Source organism: Oncorhynchus gorbuscha, linkage group LG02, assembly GCF_021184085.1.
Source record: "Oncorhynchus gorbuscha isolate QuinsamMale2020 ecotype Even-year linkage group LG02, OgorEven_v1.0, whole genome shotgun sequence".
NCBI lineage: Eukaryota > Metazoa > Chordata > Actinopteri > Salmoniformes > Salmonidae > Oncorhynchus > Oncorhynchus gorbuscha.
Window position 1 is genome coordinate 43992880 of NC_060174.1, and position 18189 is coordinate 44011068.

At 45.1% G+C, this 18189-nt stretch overlaps 1 protein-coding gene across 1 annotated transcript in view; it reads left to right on the forward strand.

Moving 5' to 3' along the window:
* LOC123990241 (neural-cadherin-like) overlaps window positions 1-17887 on the forward strand; it is a 163424-nt gene extending 145537 nt beyond the window's left edge. Inside the window, 4 exon segments of the mRNA XM_046290823.1 lie at window positions 111-300; window positions 5999-6249; window positions 15384-15538; window positions 16240-17887. Of these exon segments, the coding sequence (XP_046146779.1) occupies window positions 111-300; window positions 5999-6249; window positions 15384-15538; window positions 16240-16893 (1250 nt within the window). The 3' untranslated portion in view covers window positions 16894-17887.
* Window positions 17888-18189: the final 302 nt, after the last annotated feature.

An 18189-nucleotide genomic window follows, 5' to 3' on the forward strand; every position in this document is an offset into this window, starting at 1 on the left:
TTCATGAAACTTACTTTAAAGGTTTTGCCTCAAGCCTAGTGTGTATGTCTCTGAATGTCACTATGTTGCTGTGTCTCATCTCTCTTTCCCTCTCTGTGTTTTTCCATCAGGGTGTCTGCGAGACCTGAGGCTGAACGGGAGGCCCATGCCCATGGCAAAGCAGCCCTCCGTGGGGTCCAAGGGCCTCCAGGTGGTCACATCCCAGGGGGTCTCCCCAGGTTGCCCCTCAGACGCCTGCAGGAAACACCAGTGCTATCCCCCCTTCATATGTGTGGACCTCTGGAGGAAACACGAGTGCAGGTACATAAATGATTGCAAGGAATCTTGTCAGGAAAAGCTCTGGGCCCTAGGCTATAAGCTATAATGGCGTTGTAATGGAGTTGAAGGGAATAGCGGCTGTTTTTGGGCCCCTGACCAATTCTGCTATTTTGTGTCTTTTTTTGCTCTGATCTTATCTGTTTTGAAACATAATGTTTCCACCATCGTTTCCTATGACTGAAAAAAGCTTCTGGACATCAGCTGTCAATAACCTCGATTTGGACAAGGACTTCTACTTCAATGAGTTGGAGGAGAAAGACATATTGATTATCCTGAACCAGGCTGAAATCCCTGACACTCAAATAAGAAAGAGACGGTGCTATAGAGGCCGATTTGCAGGACAACTGACAAGACAGAAATCCGCTTGACCTAATTCCTACCAGCATATCACCTGTGCCACTAGAGGCAAAAAAAACTCTAGATCACCTTTACTCCACACACAGAGACGCATATAAAACTCTCCCTCACCATCCATTTGGCAAATCTGACCATCTGAATCCTCCTGATTCCCGCATACCAGTAAAAACTTAAAATAGGAAATACCAGTGACGCGCTCAACATGAAAGTGGTCCGATGACCAGACTGGAATATGTTCCGGGATTCACAAGATTCATCCGATGGCATTGAAGAGTTTACCACATCAGTCACCGGCTTCATTAATAAGGACCAAGATCGAATCCTACTACACCGGCTCTGATGCTCGTCAGATGTGGCAGGGCTTGCAAACTATCATGGATCATAACAGGAAACCCAACCGTGACTTGTACAGTGACGCTGGCCTACCAGAAGAGCTAAATAGCTCTTATGCTTGCTTCGAGGCTAGCAACACTGAACCATGCATGAGAGCACCAGCTGTTCTGGACAACTGTTTGATCAAGCTCTCTGTAGCCGATGTGAATAAGACATGAACACAGGTTAACATAACATTCACAATGCCGCAGGGCCAGACGGATTACTGGGATGCCTACTCAGAGCAGGCGCAGACCAGCTCGCAAGTGTCTTCACTGACATTTTCAACTGCTCACTGACCCAGTCTGTATTACCTACATCTTTCAAGCAGACCCCTATAGTCCCTGCACCCAAGGTAACCTGTCTAAATGACTATCATCCCATAGCACTCACGTCTGTAGCCATGAAATGCTTTGAAATGCTGATCAGTGGTCATGGCTTATATCAATAGCATCATCCAAGATACCCTGGACACACTCCAATTCGCATACTGCCCCAAGAGATCCACAGGTGACGCACACAGTGCCCTTCCCCATGTGGACAAAAGGAAGACCTACATGAGAATGCTGTTCATTTACTAGAGCTCACCGTTCAAAACCATAGTCCCCTCCAAGCTCAACACTAAACTAAGGACCCTGGGATGAAACAGAGGACCCTCTCTCTGGATTGTTTCAGAACTTCCTGACGGGCCACCCCAGGTGGTGAGGATAGGCAACAGCACATCCACCACGCTGACGCTCAACACGGGGGACCATCAGGGGTGCGTGCTTAGTCCCCTCCTGTACTCCCTTTTCATCCATGAATGCGTGGCCACGTACCACACCAACACCATTATTAAGTTTGCTGACGACAAACAGTGGTAGGCCTGATTACCGATGACTATGAGACTACAAGGAAGAGGTCAGAGAACTGGAAGTGTGGTGCCAGGACAACAACCTCTCCCACAACGTCGGCAAGACAAAGGAGCTGATCATGGATTACAGGAAATGGAGGGCTGAGCACAGTCCCATACACATCGACGGGGCTGTAGTGAAGCAGGTCAAGCTTCAAGTTCCTCTGTGTCCACATCAGTAAGGAATTATCATGGTCCAAACACACCAACACAGTCATGAAGAGGGCACGACATTGCACATTACTCCCCATGAGGCTGCACCATTGAGAGCATCTTGACTGGCTGCACCACCGCTTGGTATGCAACTGCTTGGCATCTGACCATAAGACGCTGCGGAGGATAGTGCGTACAGCCCAGTACATCACTGGGGTCGAGCTCCCTGCCATCCAGGACTTCTATACCAGGCGGTGTCAGAGGAAGTCCCTAGAAATTGTCAAAGCCGCCCAAGTCTGACTGTTCTCTCTGCTACAGCATGGCAAGAGGTACCGATGCACAGAGTCTGGAACTGACATGACCCTGAACAGCTTCTACCCCAAGGCATAATACTGCTAAATAGTTGGTCCAGGTAGCTATTAACTATCTGAATTGACCCATTTCGCACAAACTAATTTGACTTATCACATACGCTTCTGTTTCTGTTAATTATCTATCCTGTTGCCTAGTCACTTTATCCCTACCTATATGTATATACACTACATGACTAAAAGTATGTGGACACCTCTTCGATGAACCTCTCATTCCAAAATCATGGGCATTAATATGGCCTTGGTCCCCTTTTTGATGCTATAACAGCCTTCACTCTTCTGGAAAGGTTTTCCACTAGATGTTGGAACATTGCTGCAGAGACATTCATTCAGTCACGAGCATTACTGAGGTCAGGCACTGATGTTGGGCGATTAGGCCTGACTCACAGTCGGCATTCTAATTCATCCCAAAGGTGTTTGATGGGGTTGAGGTCAGGACTCTGTGCAGGCCAGTCAAGTTCTTCTTTGCCGATCTCGACAAACAATTTTTGTATGGATCTTGCTTTGTGCACGGGAGCATTGTCATGCTGAAACAGGAAAGGGGCCTTTCCCAAACTGTTGCCACAAAGTTGGAAGCACAGCATTGTCTAGAATGTCATTGTATGCTGTAGTGTTAAGATTTCCCTTCACCAGAACTAAAGGGCCTAACCCAAACCATGAAAAACAGCCCCAGACCATTATTCCTCCTCCACCAAACTTTACAGTTGGCACTATGCATTCGGGCAGGTAGCGCTCTCCTGGCATTCGCCGAACCCAGATTTGTACGTTGGACTGCCAGATGGTGAAGCATGAGTCATCACTCCAGATAACGTATTTCCACTGCTCCTAAGTACAATGCAGCAAGCTTTACACCACTCCAGCCGACGCTTGACATTGCGCATGGTGATCTCAGGCTTGTGTACGGCTGCTCGGCCATGGAAACCCATTTCATGAAGCTCCCAATGAATAGCTGACGTTGCTTCCAGAGGCAGTTTGGAACTCGTAGTGAGTGTTGTAACTGAAGACAGACTATTTCTATGCACTACACACTTCAGCCCTAGGCGGTTACGTTCTGTGTGCTTGTGTGGCCTACCACTTCGTGGCTGAGCTGTTGTTGATCCTAGATGTTTCCACTTCAAAATAACAGTAGACAGGGGTAGCTCTAGCAGCTAAGAAATTTGACTAACTGACTTGTTGGAAAGTTGGCATCCTATGACGGTGCCACATTGAAAGTCACTGAGCTCTTCAAGTAAGGACATTCTACTGCCAATGTTGATGAATAGAGATTGCGTGGCTGTGTGCTCGATTTTATACACCTGTCAACATGGGGTGCGGCTGAAATAGCCAAATCCACTCATTTGGAAGGGTGTCCATGTAAGGGTGTCAATATACTATATAGCCAAGTTATCATTACTCTGTGTATTTAATCTCTGCATTATTGGGAAGGGCCCTTAAGTAAACAATTCACTGTTAGTCTACACATGTTGATTCAGAATTATATGACAAATACAATTTCCAAAGCTTTCGCAGCATTAAGATCATCGTCATAACCTTCTAACGATGTATCTTTGGTAGCCAAGGTGTTTCCCAAAGCCTTCGTTCAAGACCATATAGCCAAAGTGCATCGTTAACATCACTTTATTCACTGAAAATCTTGGCTAAACAGATAATCAAGATGTCTGACTGATAATCTGCCTGTCTGTGGTTGCCTATAAACTCAGAACAAAGTTAACTAAAAATAAAATGTTTCCAATGTATTTGCTATTGTTACAAACAAGTGAAGGATAAAAAATGTCTGAATTTTTTTGCCTCAAAGTGTTTCATGATGTGTGACAACATGTGCGCAATGATGTGCCCAATCTATGATTTCGTACATAATTATTGGGTACGAGTAATAAGCTGCCTCAATAGCCTATTTGCAGCCGTAGGTGGGTAATATATCGTCATCAGTTTTGTGGAATAATTCTATTGTTAAGGTAAGATTTGGATGGAGAATACTTATTCAAGAACAGGGCTGTTTTCTTTAGATCCTATCAGTATCGACACATGGCCTAACAACGCACTTAGCCAACACCCCCCCCCCTGCAATGACTCATCTCTTTAGAGAATCCTTGCGGTGTGCCAACCTGAGTAAATAAAGCTAACCGTAGTGACAGGGAGTGTCTAGGCTGCAGCGTCTTTAAACTCCCCTGGACTCCAGTGTTTCCTGTCATCCCTAGCTGGGATCAGAGCATGTGAAACATCTCTGAGGCCTTTCATCACCATGGGATGTCCACTCGGGATACTTAGTAGCCAGTTTCCACATTGAATACTGACTTGTATCACGGGTGACCTGGCTGAGAGTTTCACAGTGCCAGGACGGCTATTCCTATCCCTTATAACTACAAGTTATTTCCTTTACATTTACATTTACATTTAAGTCATTTAGCAGACGCTCTTATCCAGAGCGACTTACAAATTGGTGCATTCACCTTATGACATCCAGTGGAACAACCACTTTACAATAGTGCATCTAAATATTTTAAGGGGGGAGGGGGTGAGAAGGATTACTTTATCCTATCCTAGGTATTCCTTAAAGAGGTGGGGTTTCAGGTGTCTCCGGAAGGTGGTGATTGACTCCGAATGAGGGAGTTTGTTCCACCATTGGGGAGCCAGAGCAGCGAACAGTTTTGACAGCTGACGGGAACTGTACTTCCTCAGTGGTAGGGAGGCGAAGGCCAGAGGTGGATGAACTTCCCTTATTTGGGTGTAGGGCCTGAGCCAGGTACTGAGGTGCCGTTCCCCTCACAGCTCCGTGGCAAGCACCATGGTCTTGTAGCATGCGAGCTTCAACTGGAAGCCAGTGGAGAGAGCGGAGGAGCGGGGTGACGTGAGAGAACTTGGGAAGGTTGAACACTAGACGGGCTGCGGCGTTCTGGATGAGTTGTAGGGGTTTAATGGCACAGGCAGGGAGCCCAGCCAACAGCGAGTTGCAGTAATCCAGACGGGAGATGACAAGTGCCTGGATTAGGACCTGCGCCGCTTCCTGTGTGAGGCAGGGTCGTGTTGTAGAGCATGAACCTACAGGAACGGGCCACCGCCTATGTTAGTTGAGAACGACAGTTTGTTGTCCAGGATCACGCCAAGGTTCTTAGCGCTCTGGGAGGAGGACACAATGGAGTTGTCAACCGTGATGGCGAGATCATGGAACGGGCAGTCCTTCCCCGGGGAGGAAGAGCAGCTCCGTCTTGCCGAAGTTCAGCTTGATGGTGATCCGTCATCCACACTGATATGTCTGCCAGACATGCAGAGATGCGATCCGTCTGCATAGCAATGATAGGAGAGACCATGTGAGGTTATGACAGAGCCAAGTGACTTGGTGTATAGCGAGAATAGGAGAGGGCCTAGAACAGAGCCCTGGGGGACACCAGTGGTGAGAGCGCGTGGTGAGGAGACAGATTCTCGCCACGCCACCTGGTAGGAGCGACCTGTCAGGTAGGACGCAATCCAATTTCCATCCAGATCAGGTGAATGAATCACACTCTTGACAACCTCTTCCTTATTTGCATCCCCACAGGTGCCCCCCTGGTCACATGACGAAGGAGAATGACTCGAGCAAAGTGTGTGTCTACACGCTGTGCGTCAGCAGGCCCTGTCGCCACGGCACCTGTGTGGCCCACTCGCCTGCCAAGTACTCGTGTCACTGCACCGAGGGCTACCGTGGGCGCCACTGTGAGGTCTCTCTGACGCTCTACCACAACAACGACAACAACACTCTGAGCCTCAGCTCTGCGTTTGCCATCAGTATCTGTGTCCTGGCCTTCCTAGGTAACTATATTGACTATGTTGTCTACTACCTGTGGTGAAAATGCCATCTTTCACCTTTACTCTCTGATTTGGTTTGATCTGGTTTTGGTTGTGGGTGGGTGTTCACAAATCTTCACTGAGTGTACAAGCCATTAGAAACAACATTTCCTTGACATGATCCCTTATTGATGGTAACTGGTAAATTCACTTAAATCAGTGTAGATGAAGGGGAGGAGACAGTTTAAAGAAGGATTTTGAAGTCTTGAGATAATTGAGACATGGACTGTGTGTGTGTGCCATTCAGAGGGTGAATGGGCAAGACAAAATATTGAAGTGCCCTTGAACAGGGTATGGTAGTAGGTGCCAGAAGCACTGGTTTGAGTGTGTCAAGAACTGCAACACTGCTGGGTTTGAATGGATTGGCCGTGCAGTTTCCCGTGTGTATCAAGAATGACCCACTACCCAAAGGACATCTAGCCAACATGACACAACTGTGGCAAGCATTGGAGTCAACAGGGGGCAGCATCCCTGTGGGATTTTTAGGGAGAGTTTGAAATTGTGAGAATTTGCATTTCATGGCTAATGACGTGTTGATATGCTATCTGGGGGGCCGACCTCCAACCATGTTTTTATTTTTGAGGGGTTGGGGGGCCCCAAAGCTTGTGCCCCCCTCGCCTTGCGTGGCCTGCGGGGTTGTGTGCTATGAAAGAGATTTGAACCCAATAATGGTTGAATTGAAGACGTTTAAGCTGCCTATCAATCATTGTTTTTTCAACCAGTGGACAGTAGAGAAAAATGTGCTCTCGCAACAGCTATATAGTGCGGATCCAGCCTATGTAATAAAAGTTTGAGGCAGTTCCTCCCTTATAAACTCGATGGTATTGTACTCCATACTGTCAAAAAGGAGTTTGATTTAAGGCCACGAGTGGTGTTTTTATTGCTCAATCTAATTCATGCTGATTAAAAAATATGTATCCATATGCCTAACCTCATGCACCAAAAATGATCAACATTTAAAGTGTTACCAACAAAAAAAGTAAACAATAGGCCAATAACCAATGTAGCATATAACAGACATTTTTTTCTAGATGCAAACAGTACTTTTCGGTAATGCTCAAAGCATGCCATTTGACGAGAGCAACATTTATTTTTCAACTCAAAGCAATTAGCCCAATCAGTCCTCCATGACAACAAAATCATAATCAGTAATAACTCCTTCGTTTTGTGGTTATTCTCAGGTAAAACAATTTGGCTAATCTATATTCCCATATTTCCATTTATTTTTCTTGAAGAGCAAGAGGTATTAAATTAATTGTAATGACTGGAAATCTGACAGACTTTTTTAAATGTAAAGATAGAGCCTAATCATATTATTATTTGTAGTAGAAAGCAATGGGTTAGAACAAGCCTACATAACCAACCCATAAAGTAAAATGCAACATTATATTTATGGGTAATTCAAAAGTGATGTTACTGATTACAATTTTGGACAGGTAACTAATAACTACAATGATTATATTTAGAAAGTAACCTACCCAGCTGGCTGGATACGCAGATTTCTAGTTCTGAAAACTGGAAGCTTCAATTGGTGAGGTGTGTCTACCAGGGGAGGCTGGTGAGAGAGCTATAGGAGGACAGGCTCATTGTAATGGCTGGAGTGGAGTAAATGGAACAGTATCAAACACATCCATCATATGGAAACCACATGTTTGACTCCATTCCATTTATTCAATTCCAGCCATTACAACGAGCCCATCCTCCTATAGCTCTTCTCTCCAGCCTCCTCTGGTGTCTACCTGGTAATAGGTTCTTGCAGTACCCAAAACCATCTGTGATTTTATTTGGCCATGGGGAAAGAGCTACTGCGTAAATACTGCAATGTGGATTTGATGGAATTGAGCCCCAAGTGTTCTTAGTATGGATCTCAGGAGCTGTGAGTGGCCTCAGTCAGTGGGGCTGCATGGGTCCTGGCTAGAAACATAGATTTTGATAATTCTATGAGCCACAATGAAACACCCAAAGCTTTCGCTGAGTTACAGTTCAAAAAGTTTGGGGACCCCTCAGTCATGGCCGCCTGTAGTTTGTCTTTCTTGATGTTCGTGATGTGAATTCAGACTATTATTTGTCATCCTCCTTTCCCTTACTTTTTAAAAATCTCGTCTGTTTGTCATTCCAGTCCTGTTACATCCGTTTATGTCTGATTTGATCTCCCTCTGTATTTCTTTGTTATTTACTTTCTCCTACCGTTTTCATCAAACCTAAATGTGTCCATGTTTGCTGCTGACACATAGTAAGGTGTGTTGGTGTGTCCAGTGCAGCGGGCCATCTCTCCATAGAGCTACTTGTATACTGTTTATGAGTCTCTGTCAAAAACAGGGTTATAAATTGGTCTGACGATTCAACACACAGTCTCTGCTACCTCTATAACTGATTCAACAGCACAATACTTCCCCGGGGCATGTGGCTGGTGTATTGCAACAGCCACATGAGGTACAGATCAAATGCTATACTTCAATATTTGATATGATAATTACAAAGATAACAGACGGAGGCCTTGAAATCACTCACGGACATTCATGTGTTGAATATGTAAATGAAACTGCATGTTGCAGTCATCTAATGTACCTAGTAGTTACTCTAGTTCCTGGAATTTATCACCTGCACTCGAACTTTTGACCTTTTGAATTTGGCAAATTCCTGAATATATCAAAATGGAAATGGGAGGTCACCAAGAGTTTACATGAACTTTTCTTGAAACATCTCTGTGATGGGAAATACAGTTCAGTAGCGAGCAACACCTTCTGTCTCTAGCATGACTAAGGCTACAGTTCTTAGACTGGGCTGTCTGTAACCGGATACTGCAGTTAGAGGTCCTTTGATAACTGTTCAGGTTTTAAGTTGTTCTCCTACTTTAAGTCCTAACTGAGGGAGCGAGTCAGCATCAGACAAGGCATGTTGGAGATGACAGAGTTGTCTGTGTGTGTGTGCGCGCAAGTGACAAACAAACGCCTGGACAAAAAGTCACAGACAACACACATCCCCCACCACACACTGAGGCGGGCTGATGGCCTGCTGCTTAATTCAACTGGAACTCTCCGTCTTTTCTCCTCTGCCTCAAACTCCAATAAAAGTTTAAGTGATCATCCATAATTCAGATTTACATAACCCCTCACAGACTGGCTGATTGCCAAGTTCAACATGTGCCACTGACAGAACCAGAGACAGGCAACATTTGCCATCTAAGTATGCTTCATTAGGCCTGTTGAATGGGTTTCAAATTCAGCATTGAAAAGCTTTATTGTCCATTACATTGACATTTTTACTGTGTGTCGTTGGATTTGATATTCAATGAAGAGGACATTTCCTTTCTGTATTTTTGAACTAGAACATACTTTTCTTAATAAAACCTCACAGCAATTCCCTTCTCTCATCTGTCTTTGTCTTGTCCTTTGTTTCTCCTTTTATATTTTCCCTCCATGTTATATGTTGTGTAATAACCTTTACTTTCAGATATGCATCAACAATGTCATCATACATTTTTGCATCTTGCTATACACTGAGTGTACAAGATATAAAAAACGCCTTCCTAATATTGAGTTGCACCCCCTTTGGCCCTCAGAAAAGCCTTAATTTGGCAGGGCATGGACTCTACAAGGTGTCAAAAGTGTTCCACAGGGATGCTGGTCCATGTTGACTACAATGCTTCCCACAGTTGTGTCAAGTTGGCTGGATGTCCTTTTGGTGGTGGACCATTCTTTATACACACAGGAAACTATTGAGCGTGAAAAACCCAGCAGCATTGCAGTTCTTGACACAAACCAGTGCACATGGCAGCTACTACCATACCCCGTTCAAAGGCAGTTAAATCTTTTGTCTGTAGCCATTAAATATTTTGAAATGCTCACGTCTGTAGCCATGAAATGCTTTGAAAGGCTTGTCATGGCTCACATCAACACCATTATCCCAGAAAATCTAGACTCACTCCAATTTGCATACCGCACCAACAGAGCCACAGATTATGCAATCTATATTACACTCCACACTGTCCTTTCCCACCTGGACAAAAGGAACACTTATGTGAGAATGCTGTTCATTGATTACAACTCAGCGTTCAACACCATAGGGCCCTCAAAGCTCATCAATAAACTAAGGATCCTGGAACTAAACACCTCCCTCTGCAACTAGATCCTGGACTTGCTGATGGGCCACCCCTAGGTGGTAAGGGTAGGTAACAACACATCCGCCACACTGATCCCCAACACGAGGCCCCTCAGGGGTGCGTGCTCAGTCCCCTCCTGTGCTCCCTGTTCACTCATGACTGCACAGCCAGGCACGACTCCAACACCATCATTACGTTTGCTGATGACACAACAGTGGTAGGCCTGATCACCAACAACGATGAGACAGCCTATAGGAGCAGGTCAGACACCTGACCATGTGGTGCCAGGACAACAACCTCTCCCTCAATGTGAGCAAGACAAAGGAGATTATTGTGGACTACAGGAAAAAGAGGACCAAGCACACCCCCATTCTCATCGACGGGGCTGCAGTGGAGCAGGTTGAGAGTTTCAAGTTCCTTGGCGTCCACATCACCAACAAACTAACACACAATGACACATTGACTCTGTACCGGTACCCCCTGTATATAGTCCCACTATTGATTTTTACTGCTGCTCTTTAATTATTTGTCATTCTATCTCTTACTTCTTTTGGGGGTATTTTCTTAAAACTGCATTGTTGGTTAAGGGCTTGTAAGTAAGCATTTCACTGTTGTATTTGGCACATGTGACAAATACAATTTAATTTGATTTAAAATCAAATCAAATGTATTTATATAGCCCTTCGTACATCAGCTGATATCTCAAAGTGCTGAACAGAAACCCAGCCTAAAACCCCAAACAGCAAGCAATGCAGGTGTAGAAGCACGGTGGCTAGGAAAAACTACCTAGAAAGGCCAAAACCTAGGAAGAAACCTAGAGAGGAACCAGGCTATGTGGGGTGGCCAGTCCTCTTCTGGCTGTGCCAGGTGGAGATTGTAACAGAACATGGCCAAGATGTTCAAATGTTCATAAATGACCAGCATGGTCAAATAATAATAATCACAGGCAGAACAGTTGAAACTGGAGCAGCAGCACGGCCAGGTGGACTAGGGGCAGCAAGGAGTCATCATGTCAGGTAGTCCTGAGGCATGGTCCTAGGGCTCAGGTCATCCGAGAGAGAGAAAGAGAGAAAGAGAGAATTAGAGAGAGCATACTTAAATTCACACAGGACACTGGATAGGACAGGAAAAGTACTCCAGATATAACAAACCGACCCTAGCCCCCCGACACATAAACTACTGCAGCATAAATACTGGAGGCTGAGACAGGAGGGGTCAGGAGACACTGTGGCTCCATCCGAGGACACCCCCGGACAGGGCCAAACAGGAAGGATATAACCCCACCCACTTTGCCAAAGCACAGCCCCTGTACCACTAGAGGGATATCTTCAACCACCAACTTACCATCCTGAGACAAGGCCGAGTATAGCCCACAAAGTTCTCCGCCACGGCACAACCCAAGGGGGGGGGGGGGCAACCCAGACAGGAAGATCACATCAGTGACTCAACCCACTTAAGTGACGCACCCATCCTAGGGACAGTATGAAAGAGCCCTAGTAAGCCAGTGACTCAGCCCCTCAGATTTGAATGGCACACATACCAAATCCATGTCTCAATTGTCTCAAGGCTTAAAAATCCTTCTTTAAACATTTAACCTAACATCCCAAGAACCCCATGGTTGGTGGCGAACCTCAAAGCATCATCATGGAGGATGGATAGGAGCTGTGTATCTGTGTGTGTCTGCATGTTTAGAGATATAACAACACCAGCACTGCCACTGTCAGCTGTGTGTCTATGTGTCTGAATGTTTAGAGATATAACAACATCAGCACTATCAGCTGTGTGTCTGCATGTTTAGAGATATAACAACACCAGCACTGTCAGCTGTGTGTCTGTGTGTCTCTGAATGTTTACAGATATAACAACACCAGCACTATCAGCTGTGTGTCTGCATGTTTAGAGATATAACAACACCAGCACTGTCAGCTGAGTGTCTATGTGTCTGAATGTTTACAGATATAACAACACCAGCACTATCAGCTGTGTGTCTGCATGTTTAGAGATATAACAACACCAGCACTGCCACTGTCAGCTGTGTGTCTGTGTGTGTCTGAATGTTTACAGATATAACAACACCAGCACTATCAGCTGTGTGTCTGCATGTTTAGAGATATAACAACACCAGCACTGTCAGCTGTGTGTCTGCATGTTTAGAGATATAACAACACCAGCACTGTCAGCTGTGTGTCTGCATGTTTAGAGATATAACAACACCAGCACTGTCAGCTGTGTGTCTGTGTGTCTGCATGTTTAGAGATATAACATCAGCACTGCCACTGTCAGCTGTGTGTCTGTGTGTTTAGAGATATAACAACACCAGCACTGTCAGCTGTGTGTCTGCATGTTTAGAGATATAACAACACCAGCACTGTCAGCTGTGTGTCTGTGTGTCTGCATGTTTAGAGATATAACATCAGCACTGCCACTGTCAGCTGTGTGTCTGTGTGTGTCTGAATGTTTACAGATATAACAACACCAGCACTATCAGCTGTGTGTCTGAATGTTTAGAGATATAACAACACCAGCACTGCCACTGTCAGCTGTGTGTCTGTGTGTGTTTGCATGCACACGCGTGTGTTTGTGTGGACACTTGTCTGTCATGTGTGTTTTTCCTTTTCTGTCCGTGTCTGTATCTGTGAATCCGCAAGGTGCTGAGGGGAGGAGGGGTCATAATAAGGTGGGGAATAGAGTGAATGGTATCGAACATGTATACTATTCCATGTATGCCGTAACAGCCATTACCATGAGCCGTCCTCCCCAATTAAGGTGCCACTGGGCGCCTGTGGTGTGTGTGTGTTCGTCCTTCTGTGTGCGTGTGTTTGTGTGTGTGTGAGTGCGTGCGTGCGTGTGTGTGTGTTCGTCTGACTCTGTGCGTGTGATAAAGCACCACTGCTGGGCGTGTTGACTGATTGGCCCGTAGAGGTGTGTTTGATGTGAGGTTCAGGTGATTGGAGGTGTGTGTGGATAAAGCACCACTGCTGGGCGTGTTGACTGATTGGCCCGTAGAGGTGTGTTTGATGTGAGGTTCAGGTGATTGGAGGTGTGTGTGGATAAAAAAGAAAATGGTAAGCACTGTGGAGGTGGTAATATTGTGGCTGAGGGGGGAGTTCTGAGTACTGCTGGGATCCCAGCTCATCTGGATTCCATCGTGTTTCTCTGGGTCTGTACGGCACAGTGGAGGGCATGCAGCAAGGTTAGCTGATCAATAGAACCTGACAATAAACCTACCTCCAGCAGCACACTGCTCTGGAGGTTCCTTTCCAGTTGCAGTCGATGTTAGTGGTTACAGATCTGTTTGTACTCTCTTTTCCAATTCCTATGGTCCTGTGGCCATTGTCATGCTAATTACCACAGAAGTAGGCATAGCTGGAGGTCTACCTTTTCCACTTGTTGCAGTCGATGTTAGCTGGTTACAGATCTGTTTGTGCTCTCTTTCCAATTCCTATGGTCCTGTGGCCATTGTCATGCTACAATTACCACAGAAGTTGGCAAGAGAGCATAAACCAATCTGGAACCAGGCTAAATCAAAGTTAGGAAGAGTCAGATAACGCGTACTGGTGCCTCATGATGGACCTGGATGATAGAAATATAATCATATAGAATATAAATATTTAACGACTTATGGGTGCCTTGAGTAGAGACAAATAATTCAAAGTCAAATTCCAGCCACAGACCGTGAGTCATTTTCAAACCACAATTATATGAAATGTGTTTTTGCTGATTTTGAAAACCTTTTCAGTTGAGTGACCTTGACGGGTGTCACATGTGTTCAGTAAACCATTACTTAAGTCCAATGTAACTGCTGCAATGCACCCCTCAATTATTAAATGGATGAGCCGATGCTTCCAACCAAAAGGCGATAGAAAACGTGCCAGTTCTGATGCATCACCTTTAGAGTGAGAGATAAAAGCCGTGCAGAGTCAAAAGAGACACGGAGAATGAAGGAAAGAAACACAAAGAGACTAACAAGAATGAGCGAAAGATGGAGAGAAAGAGACAGATAAAGAAAGGAGAAAAGGAGGCGAGATGGAGACGGCAGACAGTAGAAGAAATATTGGTAGGGATGAATGATTTTTAAAGGTCAGCGCAGCATACTGTATAATTCAACACATAGATGTGATTGATGTCAGTGCTCTAGCAGCGTTCACACAATGCTATTACAACATTCCTACAACACTCCCTCGATATTCCTGGGAGCTCTGGCCACAGTGGCTTTGGCTTGGACATGCAGAGAGTGTTGGTTTTTTGAAGAGAAGTGTAAGGGGTGTCGTCTTTGATATAGGATAGAAAATACAGGAGAACGTGGTGTCTCAGTCTCTGTTGCTTTGTCTTATAGCTCCGGGTCCTCATTAGTCTTGATAAGGACAGACTGACTGGATTATTGCATAGAACAATGTGGTGGTAATTTACTCCACAAGGATCATACGTGTTTACTGATGTTTTCTTTACAAAACAAGACCGGTTTAGTGCTATTGGGTATCCAATTTACTGTATGGGTGTATGTATGGTGGCCATTTTGGTGTCAGAAATATTTTCTAGAGCCTGGGGCTGGTCTAGTGGGCTGTGCTGCTGCCTGGCACATGCAGCACATATAACATACATGTTGGCGTGATATTGAATCCCACTGCCCCCAGTCTGCCCATCTATCTATGTATCTCTCTCCACCTCGCTCGAGGCCTATAAGTGGACTACAACGGATCTTTTTACACAGGCAGACCAAATCTCTTCCCACTAATTGGTATTTTGACTAATCAGATTGACTAATAGCGCTGCATGTGTCAACGCAGCCAATTTGGTGCACAAAATGTGGCTATCTGGTTCTCTCCCCTCCAATCCAAGCCTCACTATCCATTTCATGTAATATCATTGCACACTCTGTCTAGGACACTGCAATTTTTTATGTACATTTCTAACTGATAGAACATTGGGTGAAACCTTCTACCCCTCTCCCCCGGTCCGCTGCCCACCTCCCAACGTGCTCTCTGTCCCCGCCCAGTGCTGATGATGGGCCTGTCCCTCTACTCCTGCTGGAGGAGACACAAGGGCCTGAAGGAGGGCATCTACCACGTATCCGCACACCACGGAGAATGGGAGGACATCCGAGAGAACGTGCTCAACTATGACGAGGAGGGTGGAGGGGAGCAGGACCAGGTACAGATACAGACTCTCAATCCCAGTATGTCCTTCAGCACAACTACCATTATCTCTCCATAACCTATGAGTCATAAGACCACTACAATACAGAATACAGTGGAATACAACTTGATCGATTCCCTTAGGGCAATTAGGATCACACCTCACAGACACAGGAGAAACCATACAAACCATAGATAAGCAAACGGAGCAAGGCGTGGGAAGATTCACAGAGTCACAGTTCACATAGTGAGTGTTCGTCTGGCAGCTCTACCAAACCTGGTGGACTGGTGTTGGTAGAGGCTTGGAAATGAACCATCCTAGCAGAATCATTTGGAAAATGATGTCAGAGACCAATAATCCTTAATAATGCCTGTATTTGCTTTAATAGCACTTTTTTCCCCCACTGCAATTAGATAATTAATTACAAGGCCAATCAATGGGGCTGTTGCTGCCAACATTGCCACTTAGGCCTCATGCTTTTTTCTTAGGTAGAATAAAATATCCTCTCCAGTCAAAAGCACAGCAGACTTGCATTTTTCATAGTCAAATATGATTATAAATTCAGGTCCTGCTGTTGAGTGTTTTCTATTAATCTCTTCGTTTTTATAAGCAGCTCATCTCTAATCAACTCTCTCTAATCTTCTTCATCTCTCTTTCCCTCTCTCTCTCTGTCTTTGTCTCACCCTCTCTGTCTCTTTCCCTATCTCACTCTCCAGAATGCCTTCAACATGGTGGAGTTACAGAGGTCTCTGCGGCCCAGTCCAGCCCAGTCACTTTGGTACAGCTACCCACAATGCATCATACCCTCATCCTACCCTCAGACGGCCAAGCCCCCAGACACGAAGAATGGGACCAAACCAAAAGGACCAAACGGATCCAAAAACGGCAGCACAGCAATCGCCCTGCGCCTGGCCCACCCTCCGTCCGGGTCAGCCACCCTCACCTCTCCCATTGCAATGCGGCGTTCCCACAAGTCCCTGTCCTTCTCCAGTCAGGACCTGGCCCGCTACCTGTGTGAGGTCATCAGGGACACAGACCACTCCACAGGGGACAACCCCGGCTACATGACCTCACTGCGTCCCCTGTCCAATAAGGCGCAGCGTGGCAGGCTGGCCGTGCGCTCGCTCAGCTCCCTCAGCGATGAAGGTCAGGGGTCGGAGGTTAGGGTTCATGGGGGTCAAGAGAGCCTGAAAGGTCAGAGATCCCAGAGCCCACGGCTGGACAGGCTCAAAGCCCTGCGAGCTGTTGCCAGTGAACTCAGAGTGGACGGTGCTGTGGACTCTGCTGCCGCCAAGAGCACAGAGGGACAGAAGGACAAAGTAAAGGATAGAGAGTGCAGGGTGCAGCCCAACTGTGAGAAGAGCGGATGAGACTGGAGTCAGAATACAGCAGATTGGAATTCACACTTGGATACTGAGTTCAAGGATATTGGGGAGAGGATGTTCAAAGGCAGCATCTCAAAAATTGGAAGTTGTGAAATGTTTATATCGATTAATCCAATGATGGTGTTGGGGGAAAAACCAAAGGAGAAGAAATATTTAAGAAATGTACATTTCTGATTTGTAACCCCTTTGAAAAGTATTCTACGGGTGGATTGTGGGAAAGATGTGATGCTTTAACTTGATATTATATATTTTACAACCAATCTGAAAAAGTATAACTTTTTTCTTGGCAATGCCCTGTATATACTCCATATGGAAAGCACCTTTTGACCCTTTGGTAACACCAAAACTGCATTCATTTTGAACAGAAAGCCTCACAAAAACATATGTAAAAGAAGGCAAAAGTATTTGTTGATCATTATCGTAATATAAATTCTGTGAAAAAAAAATGTGTTTGTTTTGATTTAATTCTAATAAATATCTTTGATAATATTTTAGTTATGAGATTGTTTCCTTAAAGAAATCAAAAACGATTTGTGAATTCATGTTAGTGATAAACTAAGCCAATTACTATCTTTGAACTTCTTTTTTTGATCAAATATTTTTTTTTCACCATCCCATTTTCTTTATCAAAAGCTATGCTGGGTAAATGCATGCCTGTATTCGTCAGCAAGTTAAGTACCTCAATACAGACTTGTTATGCTCCACCTCTTATTTACTGATTCATAACACTGTCTAAATATTATATGCTATTAAAACCCACTTGTCTAGACTGGAAAGTGTTTGGGTTGAGAACCAGGACGAATATATATCTTGACTCTGACTACCTCAATCCCCTGCTTATTGTCTCTCAAACTGTTCAACCATGAACACGGGCTGTTGACCCAGGTTGGAAATTCAGCTGAAAAAGCTGCTAGCATTGCTATAAAAGGAAGTTTAGAATCCAACACAACATGGATAAGGTAAGAACCCAGAAAACACAACCACCACACAACGTCACCTTCAATGTTGTGGGACTTAATGTGCCATCACCCCGAGGGTTTGAAAAGGAATCCAATGTCCAACATGTGACTCTAGCGGCTAGCAACAAGCTACAGTATATTAAAATATGATGATGATTATGATAATAGGGTGGCAGGTAGCCTAGTGGTTAGAGCGTTGTGCCAGTTACCGAAAGGTTGCTAGAACGAATCCCCGAGCTGACAAAGTAAAAATCTGTCGTTTTGCCCCTGAACAAGGCAGTTAACCCACTGTTCCTAAGCCGTCATTGTAAATACAAATTTG